Source organism: Chrysemys picta, chromosome 21, assembly GCF_011386835.1.
Source record: "Chrysemys picta bellii isolate R12L10 chromosome 21, ASM1138683v2, whole genome shotgun sequence".
In the NCBI taxonomy this organism is placed as follows: Eukaryota; Metazoa; Chordata; order Testudines; family Emydidae; genus Chrysemys; species Chrysemys picta.
The window spans coordinates 20010246-20027828 of NC_088811.1; the positions used below are offsets into that span (position 1 = coordinate 20010246).

Genomic DNA, 17583 nt, shown 5'->3' on the forward strand with positions numbered 1-17583 from the left:
CCGGTGTTCTTTTATTACTATGAGCATTGGCAAGAAAAATGAAAGTCACTGTCCATTAACAGGAGTTTGAAATAAGCCTCTGTGCATTCACACTATAGGGAGATGGGCCTGTAGAGTTGCAGGCCAATGGAATATTCCAGCAGCAGTGCTTGTTGGGGCTCCTGCAAGCAGACCCTACCCACTTTCAGACTCTGAACATGCTGCATGCAAGGCTAGAAAAGGGGATGTAACATAACAACCAAGGATCCTTCCCCCTGAACCTCAAAGCTCGAGAATAACAGAACTCCAAGGAAGAAGGGAAGATGGGCAGTATGAACATGCAGAAGCCTATCTTGACCACCACCAGCTACTGCTAAGTAACTCTTATTTCTGTAAGGTCACTTACCTTACAATAACTGCTAGGAATTTAGCAAGCAGTGCTACCCTTCCCCAGAAAGGTGAGCTTAGGAGTCCTAGATAAACAAAGACTGAACACTGCTCTCAAATGTGCATAATATCTTGAGGCTTAGTGGAAGGCATAAGGCTTATTAAAAGTATGTATTGAGCTCCATGTAGAACCCTATGGATTTCCTACTATGGGAATACATTGTAGTCAAGCCCCTGAAGTTGTCTTAGCCCTAGTGGAATGAGCCATGAGCCCTTCGGGCACAGGAATGCTGGCTATCTTATGACCTCTTTAATACAAACTCTGATCCACTTGGACACGCACTGAGCAGTAATAAATTTCCCTTATCACCATATGCAATGAAGAGACGGTGAATTTTTATGGTAGATAGCCCTCTTGACATCTGCTGCAAGTAGTGGTGCATGCAAGTACATGTACCCCTAAGGGTATGCAGAGGTCTTCCAAGGGGTACATCAACTCATCTAGATATTTGCCTAGTTTTACAACAGGCTACATAAAAAGCACTAGCAAAGTCAGTACAAACTAAAATTTCATACAGACAATGACTTGTTTATACAGCTTTATATACACACACCATACTCTGAAATATAAGTACAATAGTTATATTCAATTTATTTATTTTATAATTGTATGGTAAAAATGAGAAAGCAATTTTTCAGTAATAGTTTGCTGAGACACTTTTGCATTTTTACGCCTGATTTTGTAAGCAAGTAGTATAAAATAAATTAAATTAATGGAGATATCTCCATCTCCTAGAACTGGAAGGGACCTTGAAGATAATCGAGTCCAGCCCTCTGCCTTCACTAGCAGGACCAAGTACTGATTTTGCCCCAGATCCTTAAGTGCCCCCCTCAAGGATTGAACTCACAACCCTGGATTTAGCAGGCCAATGCTCAAACCACTGAGCTATCCCTTCCCCCCCCCACACACTTTTTTTTTTTTTTTTTTTTTAAACAATCCCCAAAAGGGGTCTGATTTATTTAGCCCCCTGGGTACACAATGGCTCCCCAGGTCTCAACCCTAGTTCAGTCTCTTTCTTGGTAGTCTCAAATAACAGTCTTTAAAAATAGAACACAATCTCTGTCTTCAACCCAGCTTTAGCTGGGCACAGCCTCTCCTCTCAGAGGGTTTGTCAATCAGCTTCTAGCACCTCCAACCCAGAGCTCAACCTTCTCAGCTGCTGCCTTCCCTCTGCTGACTGAGGGCCCTGCAGGAGCCTTCTGACTACTCCCTGCAACGTCTACCTAAGTAGGGTTACCATACGTCCGGTTTTTCCCGGACATGTCCGGCTTTTCGGCGATCAAACCCCCGTCCGGGGGGAATTGCCAAAAAGCCGAACATGTCCGGGAAAATGCCGGCCGGGCACTTCCCCTCCCGCGGCAGCTCTGCTCCTCCCCTGACTCTTCGGCTCTGTTTAAGAGCCGAGCGCTACGGACTTTGGGCAGCCCCCATGCCTCCGGACCCTGCGCCGCTGGAGCCCGGGAGGGGAAGTGCCTGGCTGGGGGCGCAGGGTCCGGAGGCCAGGGGGCTGCCCGAAGCCCAAGCGCTACCGACTTCACGGTTTGCCGGGCAGCCTCCAGACCCTGCGCCCCCGGCTGGGCGCTTCCCCTCCCGGGCTCCAGCTGCGCTGGGGAAGCGCCGGCCTGGGGCGCAGGGTCTGGGGGCTGCCCGGCAAACCGTGAATTGTTAAGGAGCTCCAGAAAAAATGGTTATTTATCTTACAGTAACTGTTGTTCAAGACGTGTTGTGCACATATACATTCCACTGTAGGTGTGTGCACACTCAGTGCACTCAAGCTGGAGATTTTTGCCAGCAGTACCACCTGGCGGAGGATGTGCTCCTTCTCTTAGGCAATGGCATAAAAGAGGCGCCGTCGCCGTCTCCTTCTCCATTCCTTCCTCAGTTATGACTAGCGGGGAAGGTGGGAGGGTCATGGAGTGTATATGTTCTTCGAGATGTGTTGTGCACAAGTTACTGTAAGATAAGTAACTTTTTTCTGAGTGATTGTGCACATATACATTCCACTGTAGGTGACTCAACAATAGTTCCCTTTCAGGTGGAATGACTTGAGACCTAAACAGACTGTAGCACCAATTTGCCAAAGCCGGCGCCATCATGAGAGGCTTGCATGATGGCATAATGTGTAGAAAAGCTATGACCATGTTGGTGCCTTCCATCTTTCAACAAAGGTTACAGAGTGTCTTGGAGAAGATCTGAAGCAGTGGTTCTCAAACTTTTGTACTGGTGACCCTTTTCACACAGCAAGCCTCTGAATGCGACGCCCCTTATAAAAAAACACTTTTTAATATAATTAAACACCATTATAAATGCTGGGGGCAAAGCAGGGTTTGGGGTGGAGGCAGACAGCTTGTGACGCCCCATGTAATAACCTCGAGACCCCTTAAGGGATCACGACCCCCAGTTTGAGATTCTTATCTAAAGAATCTAGTACACTCCAAATAAAATGCCAGAGCTCTATGAACATCCAATGGAGAGTTTCCTCGGCCTGAGAGGAATAGGATTTCGTGAAAAAAACTGAAAGGTTAATGGTTTGATTTAGATGGAAGGCTGACCTCCCTCAGGCATAAACTTAGGATGTGTATTAAGGAACACCTTGTCCTTAATAAAGACTGTAAAAGGAAGGTCAGCAAGAAGAGCTTTAAGTTCTGAAACTCTCCTCATGGAAGTGATTGCCACTAAAAATGTGATCTTCATAGACAACACAGACAGTGAAGTTGTCATCATAGGCTCAAAGGGGGACCCACGAATCTAGAGAACTACATTTAAATCTCAGACACAGGAGGGTAAGTATTTAACTAGGCCTTTTGAAAATCTCAACACAAGAGGATCAGAGAAGATGGAAAATCCATCTATTGGCAGATATGCTGAAATAGAACCCAGGTGAACTCTCAAAGAACTATCTGAGAGGCCTGAGGATTTCAAATGTAGGAGATACTGCAGTTATGCACGAACTGGACTGTGACGTGGCAATATTTTGTGGGACTGTGCCCAAAGGGGAAAATCTCTTCCACTTTGATTTGTGTGTGGTTCTAGCGGACCTTTCTACTACTCACCAAGATGGTCTGGACCTATTGGGATCACAGTTTCTCTTGCATATTCAACCAGAGATTATCCATGCAGTAAGGTAAGTGCAGAGATTCACCCTAGTTCTAGGCAGAAGATCTGCCACTAGTGGTGAAGTTCTCAGTGAACAGATGGAGAGGCAACGTAGATCCGTGAACCAACAATGTCTTGGCCATGCTCGTGAAATGATGATCAACAATACTTTGTCCTGTTTCAGCTTCCTGAGAATTCTGGGAATGAGAGGAACTGGAGGGAATGCATATAGGAGCAGACTGGACCAGGGAAGAAGAAATGCATCTATGATGGAACAAAGGCCTAGGAGCTGCAGGCAGGTATACACTGTTATAGGGCCATTGGAAAGGCTGCTATAGTTCTATACCTTTCCACTGGGAGAGAAGCCATGACTATTGAGGTATGCCCCTCTTAAAGATATACATTGAGTGGGTTGCACTTGAGACCTCTCCAAATTTAGTTTCAGATGTAGACAAATGATGACTTAATGACAGGCATCTGATAACTCTGATGTTGAATCTGGTCTCTTGATGCTGCCCACATCAGCCAATTGTCCAGGTAAATGAAAGTTTGAATGCCTAAATGACAGATGTGCTGCTAACACTGACATACACATGGTGAAGACCCTTAAAGCTTATGACAAACTGAAAGGGAGCACTATGTACTAGTGGTGGTCGGTGCCTACCACAAATTGAAGGTAATTAATGTGGGAGGGACGTATCACAATGTGGAAGTATACATCTTGTAAAATCGAGGACAGCTACCAATCTCCAGGGAAGAAGCGAGGGTGACCATCCTGAACTTGATCTTTCTGATGAATCCGTTCAGCTTTCTTAAGTCTAGAATAGGATGGAAGCCCCCAGATTTCTTCGAAACCAGAAAGTATCGGGAATAGAAGCCTTTCCCTTCATGTTGGTAAGGAACTTCTTCTATTGCTCCCAATTCCAGAAAAGACCACAGCACTTGAAGTAACAGTCTCATGAGAGGGGCCCTGAAGAGGGACGAGGAACGTGGGTTGCTAAAAGGAACTGGATAACATATCCCTCCTTAACCATGACCCACTTGTCTGATGTAATGTTTTCCCAAGCACGGTAAAAAAAGGATAGACGTGACTCAAAAGGAGATATTGTTGATATACTGTCTTCAAACAAAATGTCAAAATGACTGTTTTGAAGATGTCTGATGAGAAGGGCCCACTACATTAAAGACAGCTGTTGACGTCTAGGAGATCTTGGTCTCTTCTTAGGGGGATATTGAGGTCTGTATTGGAGAGAGGGTCTAGTGCAGCAGTTCTCAAACAGTGGGTCAGGACCCCAAAGTGGGTCGCAATCCCATTTTAATGGGGTCACCAAGGGTGGCATTAGACTTGCTGAGGCCTGGGGCTGAATCCCAAGCCCCACTGCCCAAGGCCAGGGCCAAAGCCCAAGAACTTCAGCCCTGAGTGGCAGGGCTCAGGTTACAGACCCCACCCTGGGGCTGTCAGGGCTGAAGTCCTTGGGTTTCGTTTTTCCTCCCCCCCCACCCACCCCGCCTACACACACACACACGGAGCTCAGGTTTTGGCTCTGGGCCCCCCATCTGTGGCCTTCTCCTGTTTCTCTCTCTTGTGCCCACCTGACCAGGATAACAGCCTTGCATGTGGCACATTGTTTAGAACCAGGGATTTCTTCATAGTAAATCTTCCAGGTAGTAATAAAAAGTATATATAACTATACTATTCTACACTATATAGGCTAAACTACACTTATTGAATCACTATAACAACTTTATAGAGAGTTTTCTAAAGCTGGTTGACCAAAGCTAAGGCTACATGGAGCTCCAGCTCTTGCCACAAGCAGTGAGAAGAAAGTCAGAGGAAGGCGGTGAACATGCCCCTTTTATGCCCTTGCCTGAGACCACGAGGAGAGCAGGGGCACATGCGCTGACTAGTGGTACTGCTGGCAAAAGTCTCCAACTCAAGTGCATTGCATGCGTGCGTACACACACACACACACACACACACACACCCCTACAATGAAATGTATGTGCGCACAATCACTTGAAGGAGAACTAGGGAATCAGTTCCAATAGAACCAAAGCTTGTACTGCCATCTGAGCACTCTCACTTAGTGATTTTTTTCCTCCTCCAAAGGAAAGGAAGAAGGGGTTCTAGATACCTCCCTCCCTTGTTTCAAGACCACAGAGAGGATAAGGACCTGTGGGATAATGCTTCCTAGAGCTATCAGATAGATCCTCTGCAGCCACAACTTTGCCATGCTTCTTCTAAGCTTAAACTGGAGAGGGAAGTATATTGATACCTTGTACCAACAGACCTTCTGATCCTTGCTGGTCAAATTCCTTTGCCTTGATTCCTGCAATCTTAAGTATATGGCTACCTCCACTACCTCTTAGTCCCTAGATGGGTCATGAGACAAACATGGGTCCATCATAGAAACTGAGGTATTGGAAGCCTCAGAACCATAAGACTTGATTGCCAAAATCTCTTGCAGTAGGAGAGCCTGTAGGCAGTTCTGCCTTTTTTCTTGTCCTCAGGCTCAAGATCTTGCAGATGGAATATGAGGAGGGACAGTAACACTCCCCAAAGACAGGAGAAGCAGCGCGAGCACATGCATTTGAGGCTGGAAAAAAATGAATGGTCAGGAATCATCCCTATTTAAAATTACATCTTTTAAGCATGTATGCTGCTCATACCCCACTTAAAGTTAAAAGAACTTGAAATAATCCCACTTACAGCACCCAACTGTACTGTCAACAGATGAGAGGGTTAGAGGTCTTCAGATGAAGGCTATGCAGCAGGAACAGATAAATCACGAACAAGAATTCACTTATGCCAATGTCTCAAAACACACAAAGAGAAGCAATACAGGAGTTATTATAACTTTTGCTTATTATAAGCAGAATGTGCCTTGAACATGTTGCTTCCTAGCTTGTCATGAGACGTCAGGTCTGGGTACCAAGTAGAGAGGGAGAGATGTGATAAAAGTAAAGATCTGGGAGGAGCACAAGAAAGTAACAGTATATAGATCATAAAAAACTACAGAATTATGATTTTCCTTTTGCCCGCCCCCAAAAACAATGACATTTTCACCCTTTATACTCACCGTTGGTACATATTCCGATGGGAATTTGTTTGTTGTGTAAGAAATTAAGAGACATGTTTTACCAACAGCGCCATCACCCACGACCACACATTTAATTGTCTGCATAGCTGAAGTCCGTTAGTATATCAAATCCAATTTGAATCTAAGGGAACAAATGAAAATATTTAGATTTTTTGCTTACTTTCTCACAGAAAAGCACTAAGTGTCATTATCAACCCAGTTTCATCGAGCAGTCTCAACTACAGAATGAGCATCTTCGATCACTGGAGCCCTCTGGCCAAGGTAGCCCCACACTCTCAATTTCACACAAGTCTCAAATAGGTCATAAGAAACTGGTTAATACTAGGTAATTTTTAGCCTTAGTCCAGTGGATATTTTCTATTCAGCACACCTATTGGTCAAGTTATGGTATCAGCTGGCATCTTGCCTCCAACTGGTGACAAACAGCATGAAGAAAAAAAGTCCAGAAAGCAACTTTCTGGGAAGGGTGTCCAGAAGTCCATATCACTTACAGATGCGGCAATGCAAATTAACTGACGAGTACAGGGTTGGGCCACAACAAAACTAACTTAGGCTTTGTCTACACCAGTGGTTCTCAACCAGGGGTCCGGGGTCCCCAGGGGGCTACAAGCATATTTCAGGGAGTCTGTCAAAATAATCCAGAGAGCAAGGCCGGTGTTAGACTCACTGGGGCCCAGGGCAGAAAGCTAAAGCCCGAGCCCCACTGCTTGGGGCCGAAGTCTGAGCAACTTACCTTCATAGTGCCCCGTGTCATGGGTCCCCAAGCAGTTGCCCTGCTTGCCACCACCTACTGCGGCCCTGGCTTTTAATCTACTGGATATGCAGAAAAACAGTTGTTGTGGCACAGGTGGGCCATGGAATTTTTATAGCATATTGGGCAGGGCCTCAGAAAGAAAAAGGCTGAGAACGGCTGGTCTACACGACCACTTTTGTTGGTAAAACTTTTGTCAATCGGGGTGTGAAACACACACCCTGACCGACATAAGTGTCACAGGCAAAAGTGCTGATGTGGACAGTTTTGTGTCGGCAGCAGAGGCTCTCCTGACAGGGAGAGCTTTCAGCAGTACAGTTGTGCTGCTGTAAAGTCTGTAGTGTAGACATAGCCCTAATTTGGTTGTCAATGTTACCTTCTGCTTAGGCAGTTTCTGTCAATTATTTCAATTCAACCCAAGTATTTTAATGCAAGCTGCATTTTTGTAACAAGTTATTCTCCATCCATGTGACAGAAGTGAAGAATTCCCAGTTTTTCTTCAAATGCTTATTTGTCTTCAGAACAAATCTGGAAATTGTTAGACATTTTCAGCGGTTGCTAAAAATAAGGTTTGCAATAGAATCCTCACTGCAACCTTATCTTTTGAGCCAGGGGTGCATAAGAATTAAGCCAATTTTAGGAAATGGTAGCAAAGAATTTCTCAGAACAAGATATAAAGCACCATCTGGCATTTCACTCCTTCAGCACTGCCATTTATACTGCTCTTTTCATACACCTTAAGCCCTTCACTATGGTGAAGACTTATGTAGGCATGGTAGATAACGTCATTAATCCTCTACTCCATGTCATACTTTGGCTAGCACCAGAAAAAACAGCAATTTGCTAACCTAAGTAGATGTGGTAGAGTAAGAAGCATACGTAAGCTGCAAAAATTCCAACGTCTAATCTGATGCCACATCTTAGGGAACACACTCCATTCATGTGCCCAATACTTAGTTTCAATAATCTGGCCCCCCAGGAGAGTGCAGGGTTAGTGTATTTTCAAAGGACAAGTTCTTGTTCAAAAGGATTACTGGTAAATGTAGTCCTTTCATTCAGGTCAATTTGACTACATATTTGAGGTAAGACCAGTGATCAGAGAAATATTTAATGACCTACACAATCTCACTTAATATTTTCACTACATTCTATGGCACTTGCATACAAAGGCAGAGTTTAGCATTTAGTTATAAGAACAGGAGTACTTGTGGCACCTTAGAGACTAACAAATTTATTTAAGCATAAGCTTTTGTGGGCTAAAACCCACAACTCACTTAATCAGATGCATGCAGTGGAAAATACAGTAGGAAGATATATCACATATATACACACACAGAACATAAAAAATGGGTGTTGCCATACCAACTATAACGACTGTAATCACTTATAGTATGACTGAGGGACAAGAATAATGTTTCAGAGAAAAAAAAAACATGTCAGTGAAAAGCAGACAAGATGGAGACCAACTCCTGATTTAAGAAACAGGATTCTTATTTTAAAAAAAGGGAGAGGGGGAGTGTTTTAGAGCAGTGATACTCAGACCTCAGCGGTTCAGAAGCCAAATTAGCAATCAGCATTACCCGAAAGAGCCACGGTAGTGTGAATTCATTGTTTCATTTACTATAATACTATATATTTTTAATATATAAAATTCTCACAGCAAATAAATAATTTAGTGCAAGTAGATAACGTAATTGGTTAATAACATAGTAAAAGCACAGTGTTTTAATATGTCTCCTGCAGCTCTTTGCAGCACACATTAAAGAGCCTCAGTCTGAGTATCACTGTTTTAGAGAAACTGATCCATAAGAAGATAGGGGCTAGACTACGCTACTTTTAAAATGATTTATGGTGAATCATTCATGCTAGGATGCAGAATTGCACTAAAGACATAAGGATTCAGATGCAATCCCCATCGGTGGCAAGAGCAAGACCATTGCAGCTGCTGGCAATACTATAATATACCCAATGCAAGAAATAGCTAAATATTCATGTGCTTAGTTGTGGGAGAAATAAGGCAAAAGAAAGAAGTTGAAGGTCAGAGAAGATAAGGGGCAAAAGAAAGTTGGTTAAGAAGTGAATTGAGCATAGACTAAGCTTTAGTGAGAATTACTGGTTCATTTTATTCAATTTCTACATGAAAATGGAAGGAGTATAGAACTCCAACTAAGTTACCCAGTATATTCAAAAGTGACACCAGGTCACAACTAACAAGCTCAAATACTAAGGGTAAACCAATTTAAAACAGATCTAAATTATGAATATGCCACACTAACTCTCCAATGGGATCCATTCAGGAAGATAGGCTGATCTGTATTTTTTGGTTGGATTTGCTATAGGGTAGGCTCTCTCAAGCTGTGTGGCCAGGCTGCACTGGTAGGGAGTGGAGAGTATCCGGGCGAGGCCTGGAACTCACTTCCTGTTTTCAAGAGGGTAAGTTAAAAATGTAAGTTGATGCATGGGCTTCTCAGATTTTTGTACGTTTGTACCAGCTTTAGTTACCCACCCAGTCACCCACCCAGCAGCACTTCCTCTGCAATGACTCTTCTTGGCCATCTTTGGGAGTCACTACAATACCAGCACTGAGAACAAGATAACTCTCTTCTCCACTCTATGTGCTCCACTTATTGGTGACTACAGCCAGCCTGCAATCATCAGAAGGAAACTGTAGCACAGGGGTCGGCAACCTTTCAGAAGCGATGTGCCGAGTCTTCATTTATTCACTCTAAAGGTTTTGTGTGCCAGTAATGCATTTTAATGTTTTTAGAAGGTCTCTTTCTATAAGTCTATAATATATAACTAAACTATTGTTATATGTAAAGTAAATAAAGTTTTTAAAATGTTTAAGAAGCTTCGTTTAAAATTAAATTAAAATGCAGAGCCCCCCGGACCAGTGGCCAGGACCCGGGCAGTGCGAGTGCCACTGAAAATCAGCTTGCATGCCAACAGCAGGCATGCCATCGGTTGCCTACCCCTGCTGTAGCAGATAGCAGCTCCCAGGCCTTAATCTCCTTTATCTCCCATTCTGCTGTTCTCCCCTTGGAACATTACCCCAAAATTTCACTGAAGGCCACTCCCAATTTTAGTTTGGATAGGTTTTTCCACAACTAGGAATGCTAAACACACACAATGACACTTTGTAACAAAATGGATGAGCTTCTGATTGTTTAATTATAAACTTTATAGCTTCAGCCAATATGAACATGGGGCCTGAACTAATCTCCTTTGACAGGAAAGTGAGGTGTGATAGCAAAGAGTTTCAGAATCACTTGCTCTAAAAGATACCAAGTGCAATAATTAAATACAACAGGGAACATCAACAAAGATACACAAAAAAGGAAATTCCTTTGTGGAATTTAAACCTGTAACTGAATCTTTCCAAGTAAATACATGCCAAATAACCCCTTTTCAATAACATGTATAAAATACTCCCAAATACAGTGGTGTCCTTTTAAAGACACATTCAAAAGTCCTTTTTTTTTGGGGGGGGGAAGAGAAGAGGGTAAGAGTCAGGTTTAAGGATTTATCCATGCTGGTTATTGTCCAAAAAATCTTGGGCCACAATTTTTTTTGAAAATCATATATACATTTCAGCTTTTAAGGCCATATTTAGGCACCTAAATAAATAAATGGCCTGATTTCCAAATATAGATTTAGGATCTTAAGTTTAGACCTCCATTTCTGAAAGTCTTACCTGACACATAGTGTAAGTCTAACAAAGGAAAATTAAACATTATCTACAGATTTTTTTTTTTAAAAGTGCACACACACACACACACACACACACACACACACACACACACACACACAGAGATTAAGAGAAAAAAATAATCTAGTCCTACACAGGATACGAGCAAATTCCTCACACCGAATAAAAAGTGCATCATCTGCTGAGAAAAGCAGGAAAATACTTGTTCATACTTTTATAGATAGTAAGTACTTCAAGGCAGGAACAGTGTTCGTGTGTGTGTATATCTAGTAGGATGGGGTCCTTGGGTGTTATTAACTATAATTAAGATGAAATTTATAACACATTTCCTTCCTGTGTTTGCCTCCTCTCCATGTTTTCTACCCAGTCCATCTCTCTATTCCTTTCCTTTTTACTTAAGGACCATTTCTATCTGCTCTATGAAGTACATAGCACATTATAAAGTCTGTCCCCTTAGCTCAGCAAAACTACTAGATTCCTACAGAAGGAGCTTCAGTGGTCAGGAATATTAAGTGTCACTTAGTTTCTACCAGCACACAAAACAGGTTGATGCACAGCTCAAAGAGTTACAGAAGTAGATGCCTTGATTTCTTATTTAAGCACAGTCTCTTATCAGTAATTAAATTAAAATGCAAGTTTCCTGATTTACTTCCAAATTTAAAACAAAAAAGCTAAAAGGTTCCTAAGACAACGTAGTCATCCACACATTGCAGACTTGTTAAGATATTCTCTAGTTCAACCACAAGTTATTGGGATCATTGCAAGAATTAGAAGGCAATTCTATGGGCTGTTAGCAAAAGATCAGACAGACGATCACATCCCTTCTAGCCCTAAAATCAGAAGCTATAAGCTATTAAGTTTTTACCTTCACATATGTAGTATGAGCAATTAAAATTGATATGGAAGACATAGCTTTTCCATTTCCAGCCTTGAGTCTAAGTTTGGTAACTTACACTTGCATCAATGCCTCTTTTTTAGGTTAAAATGTACATACATCTATCTAGCCTGAGGAAACTGAGCCGTCAAATTTGTGTACACATCCGGTATTAGTTTCCTGTTGAGCACCAGCTGCATCACAGCTTCCTCTTTTATGGACCATGTAACCGCGGCCGTTTCATTGCATGGATTGGCTGAACTGAAAAGTTCACTACAGGTAAATAACTGCCTGTTGGGAACTGAGAACTTATTTAATCAAGCTCTTTGGGATATCAAAATTCATTTGCAACACAACTCTATTACAAGATCTGAGATTAAGTCACAAATTACTCAAGTAAGGAATTTGCTTAGTGAGGCATTTTGCTTGTTGAATGCTCATATTTAATAAGTCCTCATTAGAGCAAAGTGAAACTATTTTTGAAAGTGGTTTCAGATGCAAAACTATGTTTTAAATGACTTCATGGCCTTATTTACAGCATTTGTATTACTTCTCTAGAAACCAAGGCTAAATGTGCTTCATAATGCATGGAATCAGGGACACAGTGGAATCACACGGATCCCAATTCCACTCATACTGACCTCCCTTGAACACTTTGACTCTTCCCAGAAGGGAAGTATTAACCAACAGTGTTAACTATATAATTGACAGGTTCCAAGAAATTAATGCACTGTTAACATTACTAAAGTTCATATTTTAGTTTCCATTTTCAATAAAAAATACAAATTCTAAGCTATTTACATGTAGAATCTACAAGTTCCAGCTGCCTTATTTCTGCTGAGCATGAGACTTTCCTATGTCTATTAGCTAGATATTTAAGTAGCACAATTAGTAACTTGGATTGCAATGACGGCAAGACACTTAACTCAGAGTACATCTCTAATGCGCCCCCCCCCAAAAAAAAAATTGTATTCCTAACTTGAGGTGAAACAGTAGTGAAGGCAACTGCTTTTAACTCTGGTTAGCAGCTCAAGTTCAACTCTCCCCCCATTCCCTATAAGCTTTAACTTTAGCTGCTAAGGAAAGCTAAAAGCCAAGGTGCCATGTCTTCACTGCTATTTAAAGTCAAGTTAGCTAACCTGAGACAAGCACACAACCTCTTTTTGAAGTGAAGCTATACTCTCAGTTAGTTACTTTCTGTACTTATTTTGAAAGTTCACAAAGTAACCAAAGAGCATCTTACCTGAAGACTTCTGATATTGAAGTTTTGCTTCCAGTTTTGCATGGAAAAAAGCTACCTAAAAACACAAGTACATTTTTTAACCCCTGTTAATTCAAACTGGTTTAGAGCTAATTTGAGCAAAATTCCCTTTCAAAAGTGACTTCTAAACTGAGACCAAGCATGGAAAATTTCAGCAGCTTACAAGCACCTACAAAAAATAAAAATGAAGGTTTATCTTCATCACCAAAACAGCATGTGTTGTAAAATGGCACACAATCCCATGTAAATGCTTGTTCACAGTGCCTTAAGAAACTGATATTATCTTCCTAATTTCCATCCCACCAGACACACACCACCCCCATTAACTTGCTTATTTTTCAAAAAAATAAGCAAGTAATTTCAGGTTGTACACATTCCCTCCAGTCTCAATTTTCGTCTCCCCCTCCCCCACCTTTTCTTTTGTTAAAGAGATTTCTTTCTGCCTTACTGCTGTGTGAAAGGTTGAGGAAACTGACCATAAATGAAGTGCTGTTAAACACAAAGTGAAAAATAAAATGTTTTGCCTCTTAAGTTTAGTGAGATTCAGTGTTACTTGCAATAACAGTAGGTAAAAATGTCAGATTTATTAATTTTGTGCCCTTTTACAGTTTGTGGATGTAATTATTTGTTCCCCAATTCCAATACCTATTCACAACTTTTTCAGCTAGTCTGTAACTGGTTAGTTGCTTGGCTGGCTCTTGACATTGTTTGGGTCTGCCTACCCCACGGTTAACACTATTAGTAACCGTGAAAGCTAACAGTGTTTAACTTTTGCCAGTGCCCTACTCTGACACACTGGCTTCCTGTTGCTGGCTGAGCACACATTTTTTGAAGCATGGATAAGACCATGCCCATGTAATTGGTTTTGACTGATCATCCTTCCTCTCAGCTCTCTGTCCAGTGGATGTCCCAGAATATTGTGCTCTGTGTGTGTGTCTTCTAGGCATTCTATCCCACCACAATGCAGTATTGTAATCTGTGAGATAACTAAAGGCCCATCAGTAAAATGACAAATTATATTTGCCTCCTTCTTTGAGTAGCTGTGGTGTCAGATTTCACTCAAGTGTATGAAAGGAGGATAGCACAAAAAGTATCCTGAAAGCATCAGACTACTTAAAAATTTGTAACATTGTCAAAAACAACCAACTCAATTTGAAGAGGGCTAGAAACCTGGCCAAAAGCCAGACTAAAGAGAGAGGTTCCTCTCCATGCAGCCTAACCGCAGGAAGGAAGTGAAGCAGTTGAGAGTCATACCTCCCTTGCGCAACACCAGGTGCTGACCATTCAAGTGCTGTGGTGAGCATGGACCTGATAACATTCAGAAGCTTACAATGCTGTTGGTGACTTATCCCAAGAGTAGGTATATGCAGAGGCCCCCCTAAGGAAGAAACAGCAATTACTGAGGCCAGAAAGTGGAAGAGGAAATCTTAGAACTCGAGACCTCCTGCCTCCCAGTTTTGTGCTCACTACCCAGCGATTCTCAAACTGTGGGTCAGAATGCCAAAGTTGGTCACGACCCCATTTTAATGGGGTTGCCAGGGCAAGTATTAGACTCGCTGGGGCACGGGGCTGAAGCCCGAGCACCGCCACCCCGGGCTAAAGCCCAAGCCCAAGGGCTTCGGTCTGGGGCGGTGGGGCTCAGGCTCTGCCTCCCCCCCAATCTGCCCAGGGCAGCGGAGCTCAGGCTCCACCCTCATACCCCCACCGGGGGTCATGCAGTAATTTTTGTTGTCAGAACAGGGTCGAGGTGCAATGAAGTTTGAGAATTGCTGCATAAGCTAAAGAGGCCTTTTCTCAACCAAGAGCAACAGCAATTCTTAAGACCGTGTTTCTGATAATTGCTTAAAAATCTCTAAAACCCACCTCTGCGGAAGGTCAGGAGAAAACGGAGTTAAGCTTATAGTGCAGGAGGATCAGGCACTTCCACAGCATGGACACGCTGCACTTGGAATGTCAAACTTGCTGAACTCAAACCAACTCTACTGCACATGAGCAAAGGCTTAAAAAAGCAACCAAATCAAGACTGATTTTTACCAAGCAGCTAGAAGACACTTCTTAAGGGCTATTCCCATGCAAAATTTCAATCTCCTTCACCCAATTCTATCAGCCTGAAACGGTTTTAAAAATAAAAAATTGCAGATTTAAGTAGATTGGCCAGGGGAAGAATTTTCCCATTAATTTCACAAAAACAGAAGTATTTTTGCTCATCTTTTCCAAACAGAATTTCGCTATTGGACAGAGACCAGGCATAGTAAATTTCAGTTTGAAAGGTGGTTAAAAAGGAAGTAACTAAGACAACTTCAGCTGTTGCTACAGCTATATTATATAGCAATAGAAGGTAGATATGGTTCTGAACTGAAACAAAAAAGTTGAAACCACGGACAGCTACACTCCTAATCTTCTCTTGCCTTGTCTATTCCCTCCCACTTCTTGTTACATTGACTTGTTATATTTGGTCTTATTTCTTTTGCAAGCTTTTTGGAGCAGTCATAACATAACTTTGCCAATATTAAGCAAAAGGACACTGGCATTTCTAGATTTAGTTACAGTGGTGTAAGTTTTCAAAACACAGAAAAGGCCCATGCCACTTAGCATAATGGGGCCCAGATCCCGAATAATGCCTCTGGATATACTATGAAAAATGATGTTTCACGAATGGTATGTGATCAGTTTTCAATTTTATTGTCTATTCCTTAAACAGTTGAAAGGACCATGTACAAAAAGTTGGATGCTCACACAGTGATGGTGTGGTAAGAGAGCCTAAATAGAACAGAAGGTAAAGTACCAGCAGAACATCAGAAATTCAGAAGTGTTGATTTAAAAACCTTTGTGTGTCTTTCTTCTACCTTTCTAAAAAATGTAATAATGGTATCAAGATCTCTCTCTCTCTCTCTTCCATCTCATTCCTTTTCATTCAGAAGAAGGATCTGCATGGTGACCTGATCATCAATTGAGGATGCTGTGTCCAATTTGGAGATTTAAACTGCTTCTCTTTAAAGTGGGAATCATTAGCAAGAGACAGAGAAGCAGCAGTTCAAACAATTAAATATTGGTATCTCTAAAATTCTGCACCTTGCTTGCATCAGTTTAACTTTACTGTATGTCTAGGGACTAGAGGTGTGTGGACTTGTTTTTTTCCACCCAGCAATTCAATGAACTACAGGATATGTAGCAGAAAACCGCAGACCATCTCCTGCCTTAAACTAAGTTCTTCACACCTCTATGCTCTTCCCACTGATTTTAGACATTTATACCCACACTACTGTAGGGAGGGACGAGCAAGAAGCTGTAACATAGGCCACAGAAGGCCTTATAAAGCAGCAGCAGGAGATGGACTGTATTCCCATATGGCTGTGCAAACTCAAGACATCCACAGTTCTGCACCAAATTTAAACCCGACAATACACATGACACTCAGTTTTAGAGTCTGCTAAAGTATCAGAATTGGTGGCAATTCCCTCTCACTGATTCCTTTGGCTAACACGGCATATAACCCTGTATGGGTTATATGCCATGTTATGGCTGGGATTTTCAAAGGAGCTTAAATAAATTAGATTCCCAACTCTCCTTGAACTTCAATGGGATGTGGGTGCCTAAAGAACAGAAAGTCATTGACAAGTTGTTGATATTACAAGTTAATTAAACAAAATCTATCTAGGCTACTGTTATTGTAATGTTAATTATAGCAGTGGTTCTCAATCAGGGGTACACGTATCCCTGGGGGTACGCAGAGGTCTTCCAAGGGGTACATCAACTCATCTAGATATTTGCCTAGCTACATAAAAAGCACTAATGAAGGCAGTATAAACTAAAATTTCATACAATGACTTGTTTATACTGTTCTATATACTGAAAAAGTAAGTACAATATTAATATTCAAATTGATTTTATAATTATATGGTAAAAATGAGAAAGTAAGCAATTTTCAGTAATATTGTGCTGTGACACTTTTGTATTTTTATGGCTGATTTCGTAAACAAATAGTTTTTAAGTGAGGTAAAACTTGGGGGTACGCAAGACAACAGACTCCTGAAAGGAGTACAGTAGTCTGGAAAAAGTTGAGAGCTATGGGCTTATAGTACTGTTAGTATGTATGTTATGAGGTTCCAAGCAGGGATCAAGGCACATCTTTCTGATTTGTAAGTCTGCACACATTCAAATGCTAAAAAGTTAAATTTAGAATATTTATGGGTATGGCTAACAAGATCTAGGACATTTTAGTTTTGGTACTAGATCAAATGTCTAGCAGGAAGAAAGACTGCTATACTGAATCAGACCAGCGATCCATCTGGTCTTGTATTTGTCTCCGAAAGTGACCCATATTAGATATTTTACAGGAAGGAGCAAAATATTCCATAATGGAT

The 17583-nt window shown here is 41.7% G+C and overlaps 1 protein-coding gene across 7 annotated transcripts in view; it reads right to left on the reverse strand.

The window, feature by feature from the left end:
• Positions 1–17583, reverse strand: part of CDC42 (cell division cycle 42) — a 47587-nt gene that overhangs the window by 19988 nt on the left and 10016 nt on the right. For 5 of the 7 annotated variants that reach the window (XM_065574996.1, XM_065574992.1, XM_005281744.3 and 2 more), the window contains exon 2: positions 6604–6745. In XM_065574996.1, the coding sequence (XP_065431068.1) occupies positions 6604–6708 (105 nt within the window). In that variant the 5' untranslated portion in view covers positions 6709–6745. Of the gene's footprint in view, positions 1–6603; positions 6746–7357; positions 7435–14473; positions 14593–17583 lie in introns of those variants that run through there. The other 2 variants (XM_065574993.1, XM_065574994.1) reach the window with 2 other exon arrangements.